The sequence below is a fragment of the Venturia canescens genome, chromosome 4 (assembly GCF_019457755.1).
Source record: "Venturia canescens isolate UGA chromosome 4, ASM1945775v1, whole genome shotgun sequence".
In the NCBI taxonomy this organism is placed as follows: Eukaryota; Metazoa; Arthropoda; class Insecta; order Hymenoptera; family Ichneumonidae; genus Venturia; species Venturia canescens.
Window position 1 is genome coordinate 9,956,786 of NC_057424.1, and position 19,907 is coordinate 9,976,692.

General features: G+C 40.0%; 2 protein-coding genes and 1 long non-coding RNA gene across 8 annotated transcripts in view; 1 reads left to right on the plus strand and 2 right to left on the minus strand.

Annotated features, from left to right (window-relative positions):
* The window catches only part of centrocortin (cerebellar degeneration-related protein 2-like), a 52,137-nt gene extending 37,607 nt beyond the window's left edge, over positions 1-14,530 (minus strand). For 3 of the 6 annotated variants that reach the window (XM_043418130.1, XM_043418126.1, XM_043418125.1), the window contains exon 1: positions 362-1,353. Coding sequence is in view for 1 of the 6 variants with exons in the window: in XM_043418124.1 (XP_043274059.1) it covers positions 14,406-14,481 (76 nt within the window). In the remaining 5 variants the exon portion in view is untranslated. Of the gene's footprint in view, positions 1-361; positions 1,354-14,405 lie in introns of those variants that run through there. The other 3 variants (XM_043418128.1, XM_043418129.1, XM_043418124.1) reach the window with 2 other exon arrangements.
* LOC122410104 (uncharacterized) lies at positions 785-4,731 on the plus strand. The gene is made up of 2 exons (XR_006260852.1): positions 785-884; positions 4,096-4,731. It is a non-coding gene; the product is annotated as an uncharacterized lncRNA (long non-coding RNA).
* A 1,325-nt stretch (positions 14,531-15,855) lies between the features above and the next one.
* Positions 15,856-19,694, minus strand: Prp31 (pre-mRNA processing factor 31). Its single transcript, XM_043418133.1, has 7 exons — positions 19,450-19,694; positions 19,078-19,275; positions 18,384-18,588; positions 17,965-18,134; positions 17,668-17,825; positions 16,927-17,217; positions 15,856-16,471 (listed from the first exon to the last, which is right to left on the minus strand). Exons 1-7 carry the CDS (start codon positions 19,568-19,570, stop codon positions 16,142-16,144), a joined length of 1,473 nt encoding a protein of 490 aa, XP_043274068.1. The 5' UTR covers positions 19,571-19,694; the 3' UTR covers positions 15,856-16,141.
* Between the last annotated feature and the right edge of the window lie 213 nt (positions 19,695-19,907).

Genomic DNA, 19,907 nt, shown 5'->3' on the forward strand with positions numbered 1-19,907 from the left:
CATGCAAACAATTTATCGGAAGTCGATATCTTCGATGCAAATGAGCAAAACAACGTTCCATCTTTTCAAAGTCACGCAATCGATGAGATTGTCTGTCCACGAAGATGCCCGAGAGCAATTCTCCTTGTGACATTGAAAATCGAACGTAAATGTATAAAAAAAGCTGTCCAAATATTAAAAACTACTGAATTTCTAGGATGCATTTGAAAAATATCAAATTCTTCAACGTCGCGACTCGAAGAGTGACTACGAAACGAATAAACAAATGAAGAATATGAAAACAGAAATGGAGTCTCGTCGAACATGCCCCCTCGGCGGCCCCCACTTTTCTGGAAAAAAAAATGCGACGAAAAGCACTCACTCACTTTACATGCCCGTCGTAAAAAAAAAAGTCACGATTTTCCCTCAAAAAATGCGGGACTGCTCCAAAAGCCTTTGCTTTTATTCAATATCGGAGGAAAAATGGTGGGACGAAAGTGAGGAACGTCAAAGACGAGCACACCGCGTGCTGTCCATTCACTGTCGCTGGAACGTCCAGTCGACGCATGACGCCTCGGGAAGAACACTTTTAACACACACACACGCACGCACGCGCACACACACACACACAGGGAACCCGAAGCGCTCGTTTATTCGCTCTCAGTGCGAAATACACGATCGCACGAATCCGTGTGTGTTTGTTCGATACGCGTGTGAGCTCGGTGAGAGTTCCCCGGCAGAGGATCAATAAAACGTTCGGCGACTGCGCCCGAGGCTTCTCTCCACGCGATATTTCCTTTTCTAGGGATTTTTTTTCCACATTTCAACCACACTTTATCAAACTTTTGGAAAATTCATTCCGTTTCGTGGCGATCGACGAATGGCCGAAAAATGTGCGATCGCAGGTTCGTCCTTCACCGAGCAACTTAAACGTTTAAAGTCATTTCACTATCGCGGTTTTTATCAACGTTCGTCGTTCACGCTTATTATTTTAGTGTCTCGGTGTCGAGGGAGAAATTTTTTTCGATTTTTTGGGATTTCGATCCTCGAAATTCCTAAAAAAACAGTAACTACGGTTGTAATAAAAAAAATATAAATTTGTGATATTATCCAATGTTCATTGTTACCAGTACTATTTATACTGTTCGATATCGCATTAGCCAGTCGTTCCGTGATTTAAAAATCTGCAACAGCGTCGTAATTAAACAATTTTAATGAAAACGAAAACCGATGTTTCTATCGAATCGAAATGGATACTCCGCAAATGAGATTTAAGCACTGTAAACAGTTGAAAATGAGTAAAAATAGTTGAAGCAGCGAGTAAACCGCGAGACACAACGTTTCACAGAGAGACTTTGGTCTCCGATATCGGTGGTGCGTGGTCTCGTCTTTTCCTCTCTCTCTCTCTCGGCGGTGACGACCTTGCAACCGATTGCGAGAATGAAATTTATCGGACGTCGCGCGCGGCGAAAGAGAGACCGACCGAGGTCGCTACCGAGAGAGCGCCACCGAACGGTTTATCGACTATTCAGCCGCGCGAAATTCGACGATAACGATTGAGTGTGCGGTAGAATTGGAGCTCGAGAGTTCGAGAAAAATCGCTTTTTCTCGATCGTGTGAAATCGCAGTGAACTCGACTTCAAAACGATTGAGAAAAGTGGGAAATTTTTTTTTTGCGGAAAAAAATCGGTGCGTCGAATTCGACGCACTTGCTCGTACTTCGAGCATTTTTTTCGATCGCAGTTTCTCCGGAGTTCTTTTCTCAATTCTCAATGGAAAGTCTCACGTGTAGAAAGGCGCATAAATCCGTATATATTTCGCCATTCAAGCGTAAAGATATGATTGAAAGAGTGTTGAAGAATATCTAACGGTTGATCGACTAAGATTAACCCGGGGATCGTGTCAACGTTGAGAAATGCCCGAGCGCGCGAGTAGCAAATCATTTACGCTATTTTATCTTCGACAGGCGCCCTGCGGTGCGCTCTTCGCCGGCGATAGCACGCGAAAATATGCGCGCAAGCACAAACGAGACACGCTCGATAAATCGAACGTACATGCCGGGTCACGCGACGGGTGAATACGGAGCCGCAAGTAATAGAAGGAACGAAAGGGGACGCGATCTCGGCGCTCCAACAGGTGCGGACATCTTTCAATGGGTACAGTTATGAATTGCGAAGAGGCAAATTCCTCAGGGATAATGTTAATAAGTGTACGACGATATGAGGAGAAAGAGAGAGAGAGAAGAAGCGACTTGGAGCCTGCTGACCCCGTGAACTCCCTTAAATCAACTGGACGTACGATAACTGACCGAGTCTCTGGCTAAGCCCCACAACCGCCGCTTACGGGATCCGATGATAAGGCAGAACAACAACCGTCTTCTTTACGGCTCTACGCAAAAACAACGCTGCTCCAAACGGACCTACTCTCAAATTTGCAAAATCAATACAACGCGCGAAATCTTTCCTCTTTTGTCATTAATCTGTGTTATCCGCCCGGTGAAGAGCAGAGACGTTATTCGCGCTTAAAATAAAAATCGTTAGAGTGGAAATGTTATCGAGTAGAACTGTGATGAGTACATCCACAAATAGCTGCTATTTAAGGAGGATCAGGAAATCAAAATAAATCAGAATTTGATAAAATTTCGTGATAACATTCTTTAGCATCAAGTATACAAATACAATTTTTTTTACCACATGGCTTTCGAACAATTGAGCGTTAAATCGAAGTTCCTATGCTTATACAGGTGAACTATAGTGTTCAATTACTCGAGAGCTATGTGGTAGAAAAATATTAAAAAATGTATATTGTCTTATATATTTTTAAAGAATACATTTACCAAATTTTATAAAATTCTTATCATTTTGAAACTCTTTATATTTTTAACATGCTTTGGCATGGCAACATTGTATCGTCGCGATCCACCCTCCTTAACAACTCCATTGGTAGCCATTCTCGATATAACAACTCCGCTCCTTAATAAATGCGGGTCTACGTAGAGAACGTCTGTCCTCCTTAACATATCTGCTCCGGTGTGATATTTAAGGCATTCCTTTTGCATGGGCGTATTTTTTGGCGGCCCAAATTGGGGCATTCGAAATTTGGACTGATTGCTAACCTCTGAGGAGTCACGATTATACGAGAAAAGCTTCTTCTACCATTTTTCCAACTTCTATCGTTAATATCTCTTTTAAGGGTTCCGTAGCCCTTTATTTGTATCGTCGCTATGGATTCTTTATTTTCTATCTGTGAGACAATTTGTACAAAGAATTTATAATTATCGAGTGAATGAATTATTATAAAATAAAAAAATGGTGATGATGGAATCTCCAAAAGCTCCATAAAAGCTTCTTTATTAGATGTTCGGTAACCTGACCTGAAATTTCGACAATCTATTCGCATGCACGTTTACTTTAATCTTATTTAAAATCAGTTATTTATAGAATATTCGGGTTCGTGAAAGGAGTACCTTAATCCCCAAAATCTCTACTCATCGTGATTTCAGAACATATCTCATCACGAGTAGAGATACTGAAGATTATGGATTATACACGAGTGGACGTAGAGACTTTATGAATTTTGGAGTTAAGGAGGGTGCCTACGTTCGTCAAATTGATAAGAAATTGATCAAATTTGGTGATAATGTTCTTCAACATCAAGTGCGAAGACACAATTTTTTTCAAAATTTTTTTCTGCTTAGTTATCGAGTAATTACGCATTAAAGCGGATTTCTTATGCCCGGAATGTATACCTATATATATGGAAACGCTATGCTTATACACGTGAACTTTAGTGATCAATTACTCGATAACTGTACAGAAGAAAAATCTTAAAAAATTTGTATTTACAAATTTAACTCTAAAGAATATGTTGACCAAATTTTATTAAATTCTTATCATTTTGAAATTTTTAATGTATTTTACATGGTTTGGCATGGCAACATTGTATCGTCCCTAGCCACCCTCCTTAAGATTTTAGAAGCAGAGTTTTTTTTGAGTGGAGGCGTAAAGAGGATGGTTGTTATTCAGCCCGATGATGTACAGCATCCTACAAAAGCCAAACCCCAAACCCGGAGGATCGTTAGACCGGAAGCTTCTAAAAAGACAATTCCTTTTCCAGGTTCCTGTACGACGAACGACTCGAGTGGTTCGTCGTACTCGTTGACGATGACCGCTCCGCCTCCTCGTGCCCGATTGCTCCAGAGGCGAGGCACTCTTTCTAGTGCGCGCCTACGCGGAAGCACTCCCTCACCGGATTGGCCACCGCTCATATCAATCATTATTTCGGCAACGCGGTGGGTCCTGTCAAAAAGCGTGGAAGAACTGTTCGACTCGGGATTGCAGCGCGTACTTTGCTAGCTTCTATCTCGACGGACGACGAGGGATCCGAAACGAGGAGCTACCTCGGCGAATGAAATTGTTTCACTTTCTTCAGGATTGGAGCTAAAAAGTGTGGTTGTACGACAAAATTGGTGTGGATTTAAAAAGGTCAAGGCGAATGACACTCTTCCAATTCGATTTTCCCTCCTTCCATTATCCCTTTGAGCCTTTCTCCGCGGTGCGTGCTTAATTGGAAGAAATCAGTATGTGTGTCTATGGACCATTCGACGATCGGTTATATTCCTCTTACGGTGTTTATACGAGAGAGTTTATCCGAAGCCGGACAAACGATGGTATGGAATAAGCACGGATCTACGAGCGATCACGATCCCATGCGATCGGACTTTTCAATAAAGACAGAATTTTTCTTCCTTTTTCTTCTCGTTTGAGTGAGGTAGCTTTTTTTCTTGTGAGCACTCGGCTCCACGGTGATGCCGGGAGCACTGGGATTCGATTAAAAACCCCGATCTCGATTTGCACTCGGTCGAAAAGCGATCGCGCCAGGCGGCGAGAGGCTTACGACGAGGTCACGTAAAATATTCGCGCAGACACACTGCGTTCCCTGCTCGTTTCCTCCAGCTTCCAAACATTCACGCTAGATCTCTAATCCAAGATAAACGTGCCAGGATCTCACCCGGTAGTGCTTGACATTTATATATATCCGCGCCGTGGACGACGTTAGACCGTACATAAAAATTGAATTTACGTACGGGGCGCTTTGTGCGGAGTCTGCTCGCGCGGAAAGTTGAATTTCCTTCACAGGTTGCTCGACGCAAAATACGGGGCGGGAAATTTCATTAAGTAGATCGTCCCCGTAGAATCGTATTTCACGGGTGTCTAAATTGGGTCGATTTTTACTTTATAATTAAACATATTATCACTTTGAATTAATGCCAGAGTTGTAAATACATTTTTCCAACTTATTTTTTGGCAAATGAAATTACAAGCCGTTCATTAATCGGGGATCCATCACTGACCGAAGCCCAAATTTCATTCGTCCCTGGCTAAAATACTGTAGTTTAAACGATTTTTTACGCACAGTTCCTGTAATCCTGTGTATTTTTCTTCATATTTAAGCGCGTTTATTTAAATAACCAATAAGACGAATCCTTCAAAATTTGATACGCGTGTCAGTCTACCCACTTAAACTCTGCGTAAATTTCAAGACGTTTTTTAAAAAATCATTTCGTGCATGAACTACCTTAAAAAAATGACTCGCGCGTTCTCTACGGAGACATCAACTGACCTTTTTCTCAGCACGAATCCGCCCTCGTACAAACTGAAATGATCGAATATGAGAGAAAAAAGACTTGAAGAGTCCTCGAGGCCGCACGAGCCGTTTACTTCCGGTCCATTAAGCGACAAATTACTTGCGGTGACTTAGCCTATGCTTCGTCTCTACTGCCATCAAACATTTTCATAATCGAGCATCGCATCATGAGCATTTCTTTCGATGCCTCGTCACACTTCGCTTTTCTCTCAGCGCTGTTCAAGCGATTGAATCTTCTTCGCGATATTCATAGTTTTATTATTATTATCATATTACCAGATTTTACCCGCAGCTTCGCTCGCGTCGTAATTTGAAAAACTTTGCCTGGGGGAATAAGACACCGATCACGAATACAGAACAGTGCACTATTTAAGAACGCTTGTGTAAACAACGTTGCCTGTCTTTCCATTAACCAGTACTCTCCGTCTTTTCAACTATTTCTATGCTAAAAATCAATTCCTTTGGTTGGTTTTATAGGACGTGAAGAAAGGCCAGTTTTACGAATATCCCTGTAAATCTCCCTTGGAAATTTCATTTTTTTCCAGGACCAAAAGTAGACTGTGTTGCTCTCCGTCCTTTGAACAAACTCTATGCCCAAAATCAAGTAGATCGGTTGCTTAGTTAGGGCGTGAAGGAAGGACAAACAAGCAAACATACTTTCGCATTTATAATATTAGTTAATATTCAATAATCATCGTGATTATTCGGAGTGTCAGTGTGGTTTTTCAAATGTGCAATCGTTCGTGCTTCTTATTCTTCGTCATTCTTCGAGTTTCTCAAATCGTAAATCGCCTTATTTTTCTCCCTCGACAAAAATCATAATGATATTGCTTTTAATCGGTTGTCGGTAGGAACACGTTCGCGACTGCGCTTTCTGCATTGCTGGCAGCACACGGAGTCTGCATCATAATACGAGAATCCTGTTTTCCGTCATACTCTCGTTGTAACTCATTCGCTTCATGAGAAGCAGCGAAAGAGAGCCTCGGTGAAAGTAAAGCTCGTCGTTGCTTTTTTTACTCCTCTATTCAATTTTTCTTTCCCATTTGAATTCTCTCGTTCGCTCAATTCTCCCGGTGCTGCCACGGGAGCTCCGGGGATATAAAGAAAGAGGTGCCATTATACGGGGGCTTTTTTATATAACTGAGATATAGATATTTGAGCACACGTACGTGTCCGCGTCTCTCGTGAGACCAGAACCGCTCGGCCGATCTCATTCTCTCGCAAAATTGATAGGACAGCCTCGAGGGCACTACCGCACCCACCATTTTTGCTGCTCGCTCGTTGTTTTCTTTTTCTTTGTAAATCATCGCTCTCATTGAAGTCTTCGTAGAAGATTAAATGAAAGTTTCGTCTCTCCCATTCTCCCTCCCATTGTCCACGCGTTTTTTCAGCCTCTTCGACTCTATTTTTACTCCCCTTTGATTTGATTCTTTTCCCCTCCTCCCTCCGAACGTTACGAGAGTTACGTTCGATCTCTTCATTGTTATTCATACTCTGCTACATTCGGTCCGGTTGTAAAGTGCGATCAAGATTAAAACTATCCCACACGACTGACGCGAGCGACCGAACGGTGAGCCTTCGTCAGATGTTCTTTCACACTTTCTACCGATCTTGGATACTCGCGACTATCATTCGAACACTCAAATATCGCGGGCACGGTTTCACTGACGAATTTTTTAGACAGTTCTCATCAACGATTATCTTTTCTGCGATCCGAACTTTCATTCAGTTTCAAAAAGGCCGAGGGAGGTCGTTGACAGCAATTTCAATTCAATAACGTCTCCCGAGTCGACTCACGAAAAATATGGAAGCACCAAAACCAAAAATCTGCTGAAGCCGCCGAGCGAACTGCCAGAAAGCTCGTACGACTTCGGCTCAACGAGCATAAATTCCGATGACGAGGAATAAAAATCGAGATTATTCGAGTCGTCGGTTCGGCCATGAAAAACACCGAACGAAATGAAGAGCGAAAGCGAAAACTCGAAGCTTTCGATACTTCCTGGTGGAATTTGTTTTCGTTACAAGATTCTCAGGTGCTCCGTTGCGACCGGCTCGACAAACGAGCTCTCTGATTAGCTCTAATTATCACGTCCTGTGCAATCGTTACGTCGATTACAGCGCGAATTCATCTTGGCCTTATTCTTTCCCTCGTGCTCGTTTTTCTCTTCCGATTTGACGTCGCGCGCACAGACTCGATCCTTAGAACGGTGAAAGTGAGTGTGCGATATTTAAATGAGCCGCATCCTTCCTGTTCGGCTTCGATGGGACAAAAATCCTTATTACGAATATTCGGAGAGGTGTCAAAAGACGAATGATGAAATCCGTCGTGTTTCTTTCGGTGATTGACTCGCTGCTTGTTATTCCTTATATTGGAATATCTGATTCGATCGTTGTTTTCCTTTCAGTTGCGATTCATACTCACAACTCTTCATTGTTCCTTGGAAATGTGCTCTCTCTGCGAATGCTTTTTCCCACGATCTCAAACGCCTCAATTATTGATTTCAATTATTTGAAAACAATATTTTCGTAACGATGAACGTTCGATAAAGTAGCAACGTTGGAAAACCCGTTAGCCTCACTCGACTATCACAATAAGAGGAGAAGTCGAATTGAAAAGGTATTTAGTGTAACGGTACTGTAAGATGTTGCATAAATTATTAAACTCCGCGTACGAGGAGATAAGAGAACGTTACACGCCAATAGATTTACAGGCTCCAATTCCACGATAGCGTGGAATTAAAAAAGTCGTCGAAGCAAAGAATAATCGTAAATTAATCCGAATTTTCTCTAGTTCTCGTACCCTGTATTAGAACTCACCGAAGCATTAAGTTGAGGCGAATACTTCGTGTCCGAAGAACCTTTCGCCTCAAATGATAAGAATTGGTCAAAATTATTCGAAAATTTCCAGCTTTTTGCAGTGAATTACCGATGCGATAATAGTGAATTAAGAAAGTAAGTGCCAAAGTTGAACCCAGTAAATAGAACGACGGATTTACGATGATTGGAAAAGGAGGATGTAAAAATTGGGGTTTATCTCCGTAAATTGAAAGCCGTGTATGAATGAATTTTCGCTAAAGAATCGCTCCGAAAGCCCATAATTATCGAGTAGCATAAATAACGCAATGAATCAAGAAGCAACCAAGTGCTGTTGTTAAATTTTATGAACCGCAGACAGCTTCTCGTATTACAAAGACTCGTTACTCGTATATCAACTCAACTGTCCAGTCTTTTCTTAATGAGTTCCTGCTGATGCTCTAAAAATACGTGTATTTATTATTACGGAGATAAAGCCGAGCGTGGAACAGCCTGCGAAGGAGCGTAGCTCGCTTGGGCATCTCCGACGCTCGAGATACCTTTATTTCGAGCAAGTACAAATTTGACCACGCGCTGAAGATGGATTTTATGGTTTACGGGACCGTAACTCTGGCACAGCGAGGTTATTCCCAGGCAAAAATAATAAGCTCCGAAGATTGTGTGAATTTTGAGCAATGCGTTTCCTGCCGCTCTCCCGAAAGCGACAGTCTCCGCGAGTCCTTTCTATCGCGTCCTTATACATTGCTTTCATGCTTTTCAGTTGAACGCCGATATTGGAAACAATAAATACGGCATATTCCCCATGAAAATCAACCATCTTTTTGACACCGAGTAGAAAGTAGCTGAGTTTTGTGCTGTCGGATACTCTGTCGCGAAGAGTGCTTCGATACAGATAAATCAGAGAGCAAGAAAGAACAAAAAACAAATGCATTGGAATAGTAGCACGCGAGAAAACGCCACTCTACCGAGGACACAGAAGTAGAAACACACGTACAAACACCCGAGCATGAGACATTCCGTTCGAAATGTAGCTTCACGTAAAGTGAGGTTATCTAAATAGGAATTTGATTGTTTTTATCTAAGTTATCTAGACTATCGCTGTTTGCTTAGTTTTTATGGGATTAAGCCCCAAAAAACGTCATTTTTGGGTGGAATTTATGAGAAATATCAAAAAATGGCAGAATTAAACGACCTCCGATTTTGCACACTGTTCTCTGCGGCGTTCAAACTGTCGAATAGTACTTTTTTTCTAACCTATCACACCATTTTCATTTCGGAGTTATTTCCTAAGCGCGAAGGTGTTAAATGATCGAAGTTGGGAAATTATTTATTAAAAAATAAATTTTTTTTATTAATATTAATTAACATGATTAATAATTAACATTAAAATATTAAAAAATAAGGAAAGAAAGAATTTTTAGAAGATTTTTGTCTAATCGCTAGTGTGAGCGAAGATTCGCGTTCATTTATGGACGAGCCTGCGTCGATTGATTATCGAGAAACGCTACGATTTCGACGCATCTGGCGGTGGATTCGGAAAGCTCTTTTTAGGAAAATAATATCAAGCGTTTCTCGTCCACACGACGTGAATTTTCGCTGCCCATTTTCAGTCAACGGTCACCGCTCGTCGGTAAAATAGGAAAGAAAATCATCGCGAGGTTCGATAAAAAATGAATATGGAAATCGAGAAATGATTTTGCGATTGGAGTGCCTGTACATGCATCGAGTTCTGATCACGCTACGCGAGCACTGAGAGACAAGTGCAGTCAGGACGTCGGTGGCGTGGATGAGAGGAAAAAAGGCGGAGGAGAAGAGCCGAGAAGAATCGTATCGAGGACTGGGACGGCACGAGCTCACGATTTCATTCATCGACTCGTTAGTCGCTCGCAACCCATACGGTGAATCCCCCTTCCCTTTCGGCTAGCGTGGCTAGCGAGAGCAAACACGCAGCATCTCTTCGCGTGCGAGGCGCCGTTCGATCTAAAAATTTACGAGAAAATTTTCTCTTGTAAACACACGAGTTGGGATTGAGAAGATCTTCGTTCCTCATTTTTTCTCGTTAAATTTGTCTGGACAGTTGGACAAGGAGGACAACCGATCGAAACGCTGGTGGAAAATTCCCCTGCAGTAGAGAATCGTGCTAATCATTGGCACAAAATCATTTTTCAATTAGCCGCAGCCTTAAGATCCGCACCAACAATCGAGATTCACGCGAGCCATGATTCGGCGCGATTCAGTTTTCTCGGACTATCTCAAAGAGATTTTGAAAGAAAATTTATTGGAGACGCTGATTAAAGGGGGAAAAAAAAGAAACATTTTTCGAAACAAGAATTTGTATTTTTTTCTCGCCCTCCAAACCCATTTCGTGTTGGATGTCAATAACTTTTGATGCGATCTTCAATATGCTGATTTTGAGATTAAACCTTCCTAAATTCTTCTGCAGCCTTTCCATCTCTTTCTCTCTCGTGGCTCTCTCCGTTGTAATTTGTATTCACTTATAAAATCAATCGGAGTTGAGTGAATATTTGCGTGTACGACGGGACTTTCATCGGTGAAATGGTAAAAATTAATAATCATTTACAAATTGACCCCGATCGTTGGCGGCTGGAAAAGATCATGTCTCCGGGGCTTTTCACCCATCAATCCATCCACCGATATTTTTTACCCGTTCATTTTTCCATTGAGGATCGTTAGAGAAGGTATTCGCAAAGATCGAATCGCTCGCGCGTCTTCGCCTCTCTCTTTGCTGTCGAAAGACTTGTAATTTCGCGTTGAGTCGAGGGGAGGTGATTCGCTCCTTGAGAAGGAAGAAGCGCACGAGGAAGAGATTCTTCGCAACGAAACGGAAGAGCCGCTTTGGCCTCCATATTGAAATAACTTTAAAAGGTCTGTCGGTGTACGCGTGCGTTCGTGTGTTTATATATACACGCTGAAAAGAAAGCGCTGACCCGAAGAGACTCGCGCCGAGGTGAAACGAGATATTTCGATATTCCTTTCGTCCTTTGCCAATTTCAAACCGTTCTCGCTGATATAATTTCTATATTGAACTCGACGAAAAACAAACAAACTGGAAGAAAAGCAGCCGTCGGGAAGCCATTCGAGTCGAACAAACACGATTATAAATCGCTCCGGTGAAGCGACCTTAAAAAGGCCTCGAAAAAAACTATATTTTCATCTCCGCTCCCGAGGTGTGTATCACTTCCTGAAATTTCGTTCTCGATTTCCCACGCTACTGGACCGAGTATCGACGTGAAAAAAGGGACCGTGCGAGGCTCGCGTTCCACTTTTATTTTCCATCATTATCGATGCAGCGCGAGGAACTCGCGAGGAATAACGCGTCAGAGGAAAAATGCAGTAGACACACGAAGATGGAAGAAAAGTATATGAGAATAAAAAAAAAAGGCCACGTGCCGGTATACGCACAGGTGAATGGTGCTGAAACAGGTGAGTTACACAACTTTTCCTTCTGTGTATCATTATAAACTGTACGGGTCTCCCAGTTCTCGACGTTAACGAGAACGTTCCCCCTCGACGTTGGAACGAGGACATGCTCTGGTATACATACACGTTTCTATGCAGCACATTTGTACACGTTTCTACATACCTGTGGAAACGTTATTCTCCACATGGAAGCGTCGATGCTTGCATGGGTACAAATTTCAATAACCAAGTTTCTGTATACATTGATTATACGAGTTTGTGGGAAGATTGTTCGAGTGAAAATCCTCAAGTCCGAGAGACACGCGCAGATTCGATCAATTGACAAACTCGTTTCGACTTCGTAGTATATGATTTCCTGATTCCGAAACGTCAGTTTAATTAAGATAGCTCGCGAGATCTACAGACGTTTGGAATAAAAATTGTCCCTCGTTAGTTTCAACTCGTGGCTGTGGCTGGATGACGAAAAACTTTAAAAGCTTTCATTTCACTTCTCATGATCTTTTATACTCTTCCAAATGGAATAGATCGAAAAATGTGAAATGGTTTGAAAAAAAACGTAATCGCTCGAAACGGTACGAATCGATGGATCCGATCGAAACGATTCGGTAATGACAGAAGATTCTAATCGCAAATCGACTTCTCCCACCCACCTCGATAATTACCATTCTAACGTTATTGAATTCGTGTGTATGTGTGCGGGCCTGAGTGTAAAATCACGCGCGTGTTCTCGATGAAAAAACGCAACGCGATTACTCAATAACGACGATTATATACACGCTGCAATGACGATGTGCCTTACTTCGAGTTCGTTCGCATTCCCGGCTCTGTGCTCGTGTCTTTCTTATATAAAAATTCTACATGGACGCAAACTTGTTTATGTATGAGTAAATATGCGTTACGTTAACGTATATCTACATTTATAAATAACAAAGTTCTATATTACATGAACTATTAATGGTAATGATACCTTTTTTATGGTATGGATCGAGCCTCTATCGTCGCTGGTAAAGCAGGAAAAGCAACGTCATATAGAAAAATTGTTTGAGTGTGCCAAAGAGTTGGCGTGAAGAAAGCGTGATCGAGGAACTCGGGAATTAAATCTTCGAGAGATTGAGGAATCGATCGCCCCCTCTTTTCGTACATTTATCGATGATTCAACATTATTTTACTAACATTTTTATTATTTATTAAATCACGAGTAAATCGGGCGCGTTACACCCACATTTTTACGTTCATTCGAATACACAACGCAGCCCATTTTTACGAGGTTGCTCAGAGACCACTTTGTGAATTGCACGGAGAAAACGAGGCCGAAAATTCTAGAGGAAAGTACTAGGAATACAGTATCTCGGGGACAGTTTATGCGTACTGTATTGCAGCATTAATTCGAAGAGCAGCAATGAGAATTTTTCTATCCACCATAGTAAAAAGACCCATACCTTTTATTCAAAAGACTCAAGAGTCTTTTTCTTTTTAAGCATAGTAAAAAATCTTTTCAGTCACTTCAAATGTTTATATTGGTAAGTATGCTCGGGCAACCCTGAAAAAAAATTATGTGTATGGCAAAAATTTGTGATTTAACATACGTTTACACTTATCAGTAAGTGCAGGTCTGACACGATGAATAACACTCGAAAACAAAAAAAAATACAGTTCTCACGTGCATCACTTTTCGCTATCCACATAAAGCTGTTTAGAGTTCAAGGGACGAAAAATTGGAAAATCCAAAATACACTGTGCTGTTTGGAATCGGTGGCTAAATAGTTTGAGAATTCTTGAAAAATAATATATTCCTCACTATACAAAACGAATCCGTTTTCTTCGTGTGCTCAAAATAATCGATTTAGTGAAATTCAATTTTCTCTTTTTTCTCTCTTCCTCACACTTTGGTCGCTTTCGTACAAACTTTTCTGCAGATTATCGGAGAACCGAAGTACACGGGGCAACTGTGTTTACCAGAGCAGCGAAGAAAAGTACTTTTGTTTTGATCGAACACACAATTTGTAAATGTTTGTATTTTTTTTGTTTCGACCCCATTATTTATTGACACATTCACAGTCCAGGTTTAATATACATTTCGATGAATATGATGATACGATAATTAATTAATCGTTGGAAATTAACGAAGGGATGCTTGAAATCTCAAGGAAAGGTGCAACGTCGTTAATGGTCCAATTGAATTTTCTGTAAAAGTCAAACTAATTGGGGAACGTCGTATTCGAAAAATGGTAAATATCGAGATTTTGAAATTAGAGACTTTTGAATAGGAATTCGGATGAATTTCGTGGTTTCGACATAAAAGTTACGAGCTTGTGTTAAGTTGGCAAGAAAGTTGTGAAAATGCTCCGACTGTATTTGCTGAGAATCGAATGAACGTTCGTAAGAAAATAACATGAAATTTGCATTCCTCCAAAGCTGACGCGAGAATGTACGCAAACGAATAAGTTTTTTTGCCCGTATTGACTTGCGAAAAGACTTGCGAACATAACCGAAAATAATGGGATTGTTTGGGAATTCGGACTCACCGGATCGTGACCAACATTCTGGGCATTCTTGGCAAAGCATCGACCAGTCGGACATAAGATCCTTAAAAGTGGCCATGGTCGATCGCGAAAAAACCGAATTACACTGAATCCGATTCCCACAAAGATTTATTTGTCTCTTTCTCCCTTCGTATGGTTCGTCACCTCTGAACTTTCACGAGGTCGTCACACTGAGTGACGAAAAACAAAAACATCAGATTGCCATTCTAATGAATTTTTCTCTGTTCATTTCATTTTCAACGTAGAGTATCGTCAAATGTTTCACAAATCACTTTATTTTCACTGCAAACACTTGAATTATTTATATTCGAAAGTTCACCGGTTGACGGGGAAAATAAAGGGGCAGGAATTTCGACAAATTTTTCTTGGGGATCGTTGAATACGAATTTTCCACACGATAATTTTTGTCTCACGAATTGAGCGTTAATTTTTCAACCGGTTCCCTTCGATCCCGTATGATTTTCATTTTCAGCGCGTAACTATCGCTCCCCTTAATTAATAGTACATTATAAATGCCGTTTTTCCATTCTCGTGATAAAATGAATTTATTTTGCTGAATTTTTACGTTTATTTATAGAGTTTTGAACAATTCTAGAGAACACATGGACGAAGGAGGCAAAAAGCAGTCGGTATTACCTTACGACACTTCGTTTTCTGCGGTAGCGCGAGTTCGTTTCGAACTCGGCTTCGACGAACCTCTCTTTTACTCCTTCTTCGACCACGATCTCTCCTCTCTCTTATCCTTATTTTTCCATCCTTTTCGCTTTCGTGTTTCTCCGATCGTACACCTCATACTTGTCCAGATTCACAACAGGTTCGCCTGCCTCTCTCTCTCTCTCTCTCTCATTCTCCAATCCCTTCCACTCTGTTTTATTTTTCAGAGCCGGTCGCTCTGCCTCCCTTCACGCATACGCGGACAGCATTAGCATTTTTATTCACGCTACTTATTTTTCCTGCTCCTTACAATAATTTTTCCAATATTTTCCACTTTTTCGCCAGTTTTCCGACCACCTTGTTGCTCGTAATATTAGAAATTTTTTTTAACCAACATCCAAAGATTTTGAGCAATTTTTCATTTTTTTAAGTTTTTTCTATAATTGTGTTTTTCACGAAACTGGAAAAAAAATGAAGAATCTCACAGATTTTGTCGCAACGCCAGCTTGTCATTGGTTCAAACGATTTTTTCGCCAAATTACACAAAAATTCTGTCCGGAAAGATTGAGTTTCAATGATTTTTTAACCTTCCCAGGGGAGTTTCAACGTTTGAACGGATCCGGTTCAGCTGGTACCAAAAGATTCGCGATTTTGCGCAATCAGCGATCGATTTTCAATGTTTTTTATGCGTGCTCATGAAATATTGACAAATGTACGATCGTCGTATTTCTTATGATTCTGGAAAATGTCAGAAAAACGATGATTCTATGAATGAGAATTTATCAGGGTGTACATGAATTTTTATTTTATATACACAAATTATTTCAGAGCTTACAATAATTTAAAATCTGTTAAATACGGAAGTAAGGGGCGATCTCAAACACGGAGATACCGTGCGAGTGCGTTGAATGAAAGAACGAAGAAAGTCAGTGGACGCTGAGATGAGGGAGAAAATGACGCCCGAAATTAGGATTTGTTGACTCGTTGGTTGAAGATAAAGAGGATTTTTTATATAAGAATTTGTCTATCACAAGATATCTTCTCTCGGCTCTTACAGATAGAATCTACGTTTTTTTGACTTTGAGAAATCCGGCCGTATTCGAAAAATATTTTGCGTTTGCTTCGTTGACCTTTTTCTCGGCAGCCTGAGGATTCACTATTTCCAAGCCCTGCAACGGCGTGAATGCCACACTCGAGGCCGTGCCCGAAACCTGCTTTTTCACCGTTGTACTTCCGCCCCATTGTTGTTGCTTTTGTAAATTCTTTTGCAAAGTCTTCGATATTCGCACTTTGGTCTTTTCGTCTATTTGAGGCAGACGGATTCTACCGGTGCCCGCTTTGCCTATCGTTCCTCGCGAATATCCAAGGTCCTCCTGATAAGCGTCATTCTCGATCTACAAAAAATTATTCATTATTTCAAAAATTATCACGCAAAATAAGGTAAAAAAGAAATGATATTTCTTTTCTCGACGTTTGAGGAGGAAGTTTTCAAAAATTGTTTAAAAATGTTCACATTTCACTTTGATGGAATTTTCCAGGTTTTCTTGAGACGGATGCAATTTTCTAATAGAAGATACAGAAAAAAAGTGGCAAATGTCGCTAAAAGAATTTCTTTACGATAAAGCCAACACGGGAATGAAATAAAAGTAGCAAAAAAGTTGAATTTGAGTTGTATTTACTAAACATTGGAAAATTGAGAAATTTTCCCAAAGTAAATCGTGAAAACACGTAGAGAAATTTCAATAATAATCTGAAATACCTGCCATTGTGGCAAAATTTTTGTGAAAAAAAACTTCGCGTAGCAGAGAAAGGAGGCATAAAAAGAATTAAATAAAAATTGATAACGTACATCAGCGAAATTCATGCGATTAGCATGTTTTCGAAATTCCGTAATGGCGTAGCGTTCCTTCATTTTTCTAACGCGTTTACCACCACGCTTCTTTCGGCCAGGATCGATTGGTTTGGGCAGAGGTTTAACAAATTTAACGGGCGGTGGTTCTTGCAATTTGTCCAATTTCTTTTCAATCTCGTCGCGCAGCGCCTGTCCAATGTGACCATCGGTGCTCTCGTGACAAGCATCAACCCGAGCAGCCAACATGCTTTTCGATGCGACGAGTCTCGCCGCTTTTCTTCTTAGATCCTGGAATAATCATGTGAATTTTAATAATAGTGATTGATTATTTAATAATCACAAAATCTTGTTAATTTTGAAAATATATCGATGTACAAATTTGTGAACTCACATTATTGAAATCCGTATATTGACACTTTCTGGGTCAATGGAATTAACTCCAATGATAATTTCATTATCTGAACACGATTTTCCGAAACTCACGAACACTAATTCCTTATAATTTCACCCGATAATTCGAAACTTTCCAATGTCAGCGCGGAAGATACGCGCGTAGTTAATACGCGATACGCGTACAATTCCAGATTGTTTTTTTCTCACCAAATTGCCTCAAAGTTTGAGTTTGTGCTCGACAGCTTTATATTTAAAACGCGTGTGTCAACTTTTTACTAGGATGATTTTTTTTTATGATAATTGATCGATAATTTATTCGAAAGTGTTCACAACGTTTGTACTCACCGGTGGAGTGTCTTGGACGATGTCCGAATAGTAAATAAATCCGGTATGAGGAAGAGCCGTGACCTGGGAAAATCCTGATAGGGTTGTTTTCTGTGATCCCAGAACAAGGACGTTGCAGGAAGGCATTTTGGAAAGTTTTGTTAAGCCTCCAGCGACGCCTAGATTATAGACAAAAAAAATTAATACGGAGCATTATTACTATACTTTGATGTTCTTCAAAAATGGAAAAGAGAGGAACTCACAAACACAACATCCGATGCATTTTCAATAAAAATAACAATCTTTATTCATAATTACCCATTATTTTAGCTGCCGTAGATGCACCTACGATGACTGAAAGATTTGGAGCAATAAAAGCCATCCTACTTTCGACGTATTCGAATATTTTGGATTTACAGTTGTTCAAATCGACCGACATATCACATGCCTCGCAAATCGCATCTTTCTCCTCGTTCGTCAAGTATTGACTGGAATAAAATTTTGAAATTTGCAGGAAATCAATAAAAATGCATCAATTTTCTCAAAGATAGTTTTTTTTTCTTTTTATACAGCCAGTGATGTTTTACATTTTGACAGTTGGCTGATTTTCACCAGGAGATAAAACAAAATTGTTTGTAAAATATTAAAAAGAATTGTTGCATGTAATTTTTCCGTTTTTGCTCTAGAAATTTTTTTTCTCGTAATATTAAAAATATAAAAATAACTATTAAACATACCCTTGAGTGGTTGAAGCGGTAACGGAAACGACCATTATCGTGGCTTGTGTTAGGAATTGTTGTAAAGTTTCATTGTTCTTTGCTCTGTCGAGGTCATTGCCCAATTCTCTGACCGTCATTACATACTCTAAAGGGCCAACAACCAGGGATTCCAATTCTGGAAACCTTTTAGAATATTTGTCTCTCACAAACCTGTGTATCGTAGCTGCAAAATAAAAATATTTCTAATACACATTTCGGCAACCTTACCTGCATTCACTTACTGTCATCAATTACTCATTTTTTCAATTTATTTATTACTCTTTAGAGCTTATGAAAATCTTCATTTTTGTGTCTCATTTTCAGATATTTTAATCAATCCTATAAATCTCCTGACGATTCTACCCTTTCTAAGTAAAACTTCCTAAAAAAAGGGTCTTTTAACAATTATTTCAGCTAATATTGAATTTTCACTGAGACAAATATGGTATATTTTCAATTTTGAGTAATTTCCAGAGTTGAAAAATATCACGTTAATAATGTCACAAACACCTTGTCAATAAATCAAGGCAATTTTGTTGAATAACGGAATGATATAAAATTCATGCAAAGCATTCCGATGCGAGTTACTTCTGACATCATTTTAAATTCTTCAAACTTAAACATATACGTTTACAGTTGATAATTTAAAAAAGAAACAGAATTTCATACTCACTAATTTCGTCATCGATATCAGCTGCGATGTTGTTGGCTTCAACAATTAATTGATACTCCGGGTCCGATTCCACAGGACCAACGATGTCTGCTGATTTTCTAGGTAGTTTGCTGTATTTATCAATTTGTGCCATGATTTTCTTCAAGTGGTCAGAATCTCTGAGTTTTGTCAGTTCTCTAACTGAAGCCACTTTGATCTCTGACGATAGAACAAAAGTATGATAAGCTTTTTTTTGATTATTTATCAACTATCAAACCAGAATAGCAATCACACGATAATCCAATTATTTTAGAGATTGTTAATGAAGTAGTTAAATAACTAATAAAACTCAAGACAGGGAAAAACCAAAAATAAACAAGAATTATAATTTACCTTCTTCCATAGGTTTTGGGATCGCAGCCGGTTGTACGAAATCCGGCTCCGGTTCATCCATAAATGCATCGCTGTCATCGTTTTCCTCGAGATCGGCGAGTAGCTCGTCCGCCAGAGACATTATTTACGATTCAATTATATTTATTTATCAATTAGAAAAATCCAATTTATAAGGCTATTCGGACAAGAGATGAAGCACAGAGCACAGCTCGAAAACGCAGACGCAACGCAACAACAACATAACCTAACAGTCCCCCATAAGCGCATGCGCATGAGCGACGACAACAAGTGTCGCCAACTCTATAAAAAAAAAGAAAGTATTGAAAGATAAGGTCCAAGTTGGCAACACAAAATTAAAGCAAGCCCCCCATTTCGAGTGTTTGAATTTTTTCCAACGCTAATCGTTTGATGTTCGTTTGACGACATTTGTTACATTCCTAGTATAAGAACTCTGCTTT

Excerpts from the sequence above, each read along its gene's own strand:
- Prp31 (XM_043418133.1), bottom strand. The coding sequence starts at position 19,570 with ATGTCTCTGGCGGACGAGCTACTCGCCGATCTCGAGGAAAACGATGAC. Across the intron at positions 18,135-18,383 it reads ACCGCTTCAACCACTCAAGG|TCAATACTTGACGAACGAGG; the intron begins GTATGTTTAATA and ends ATTTTATTCCAG. Across the intron at positions 17,218-17,667 it reads TCGTCCAAGACACTCCACCG|GATCTAAGAAGAAAAGCGGC; the intron begins GTGAGTACAAAC and ends TGATTATTCCAG.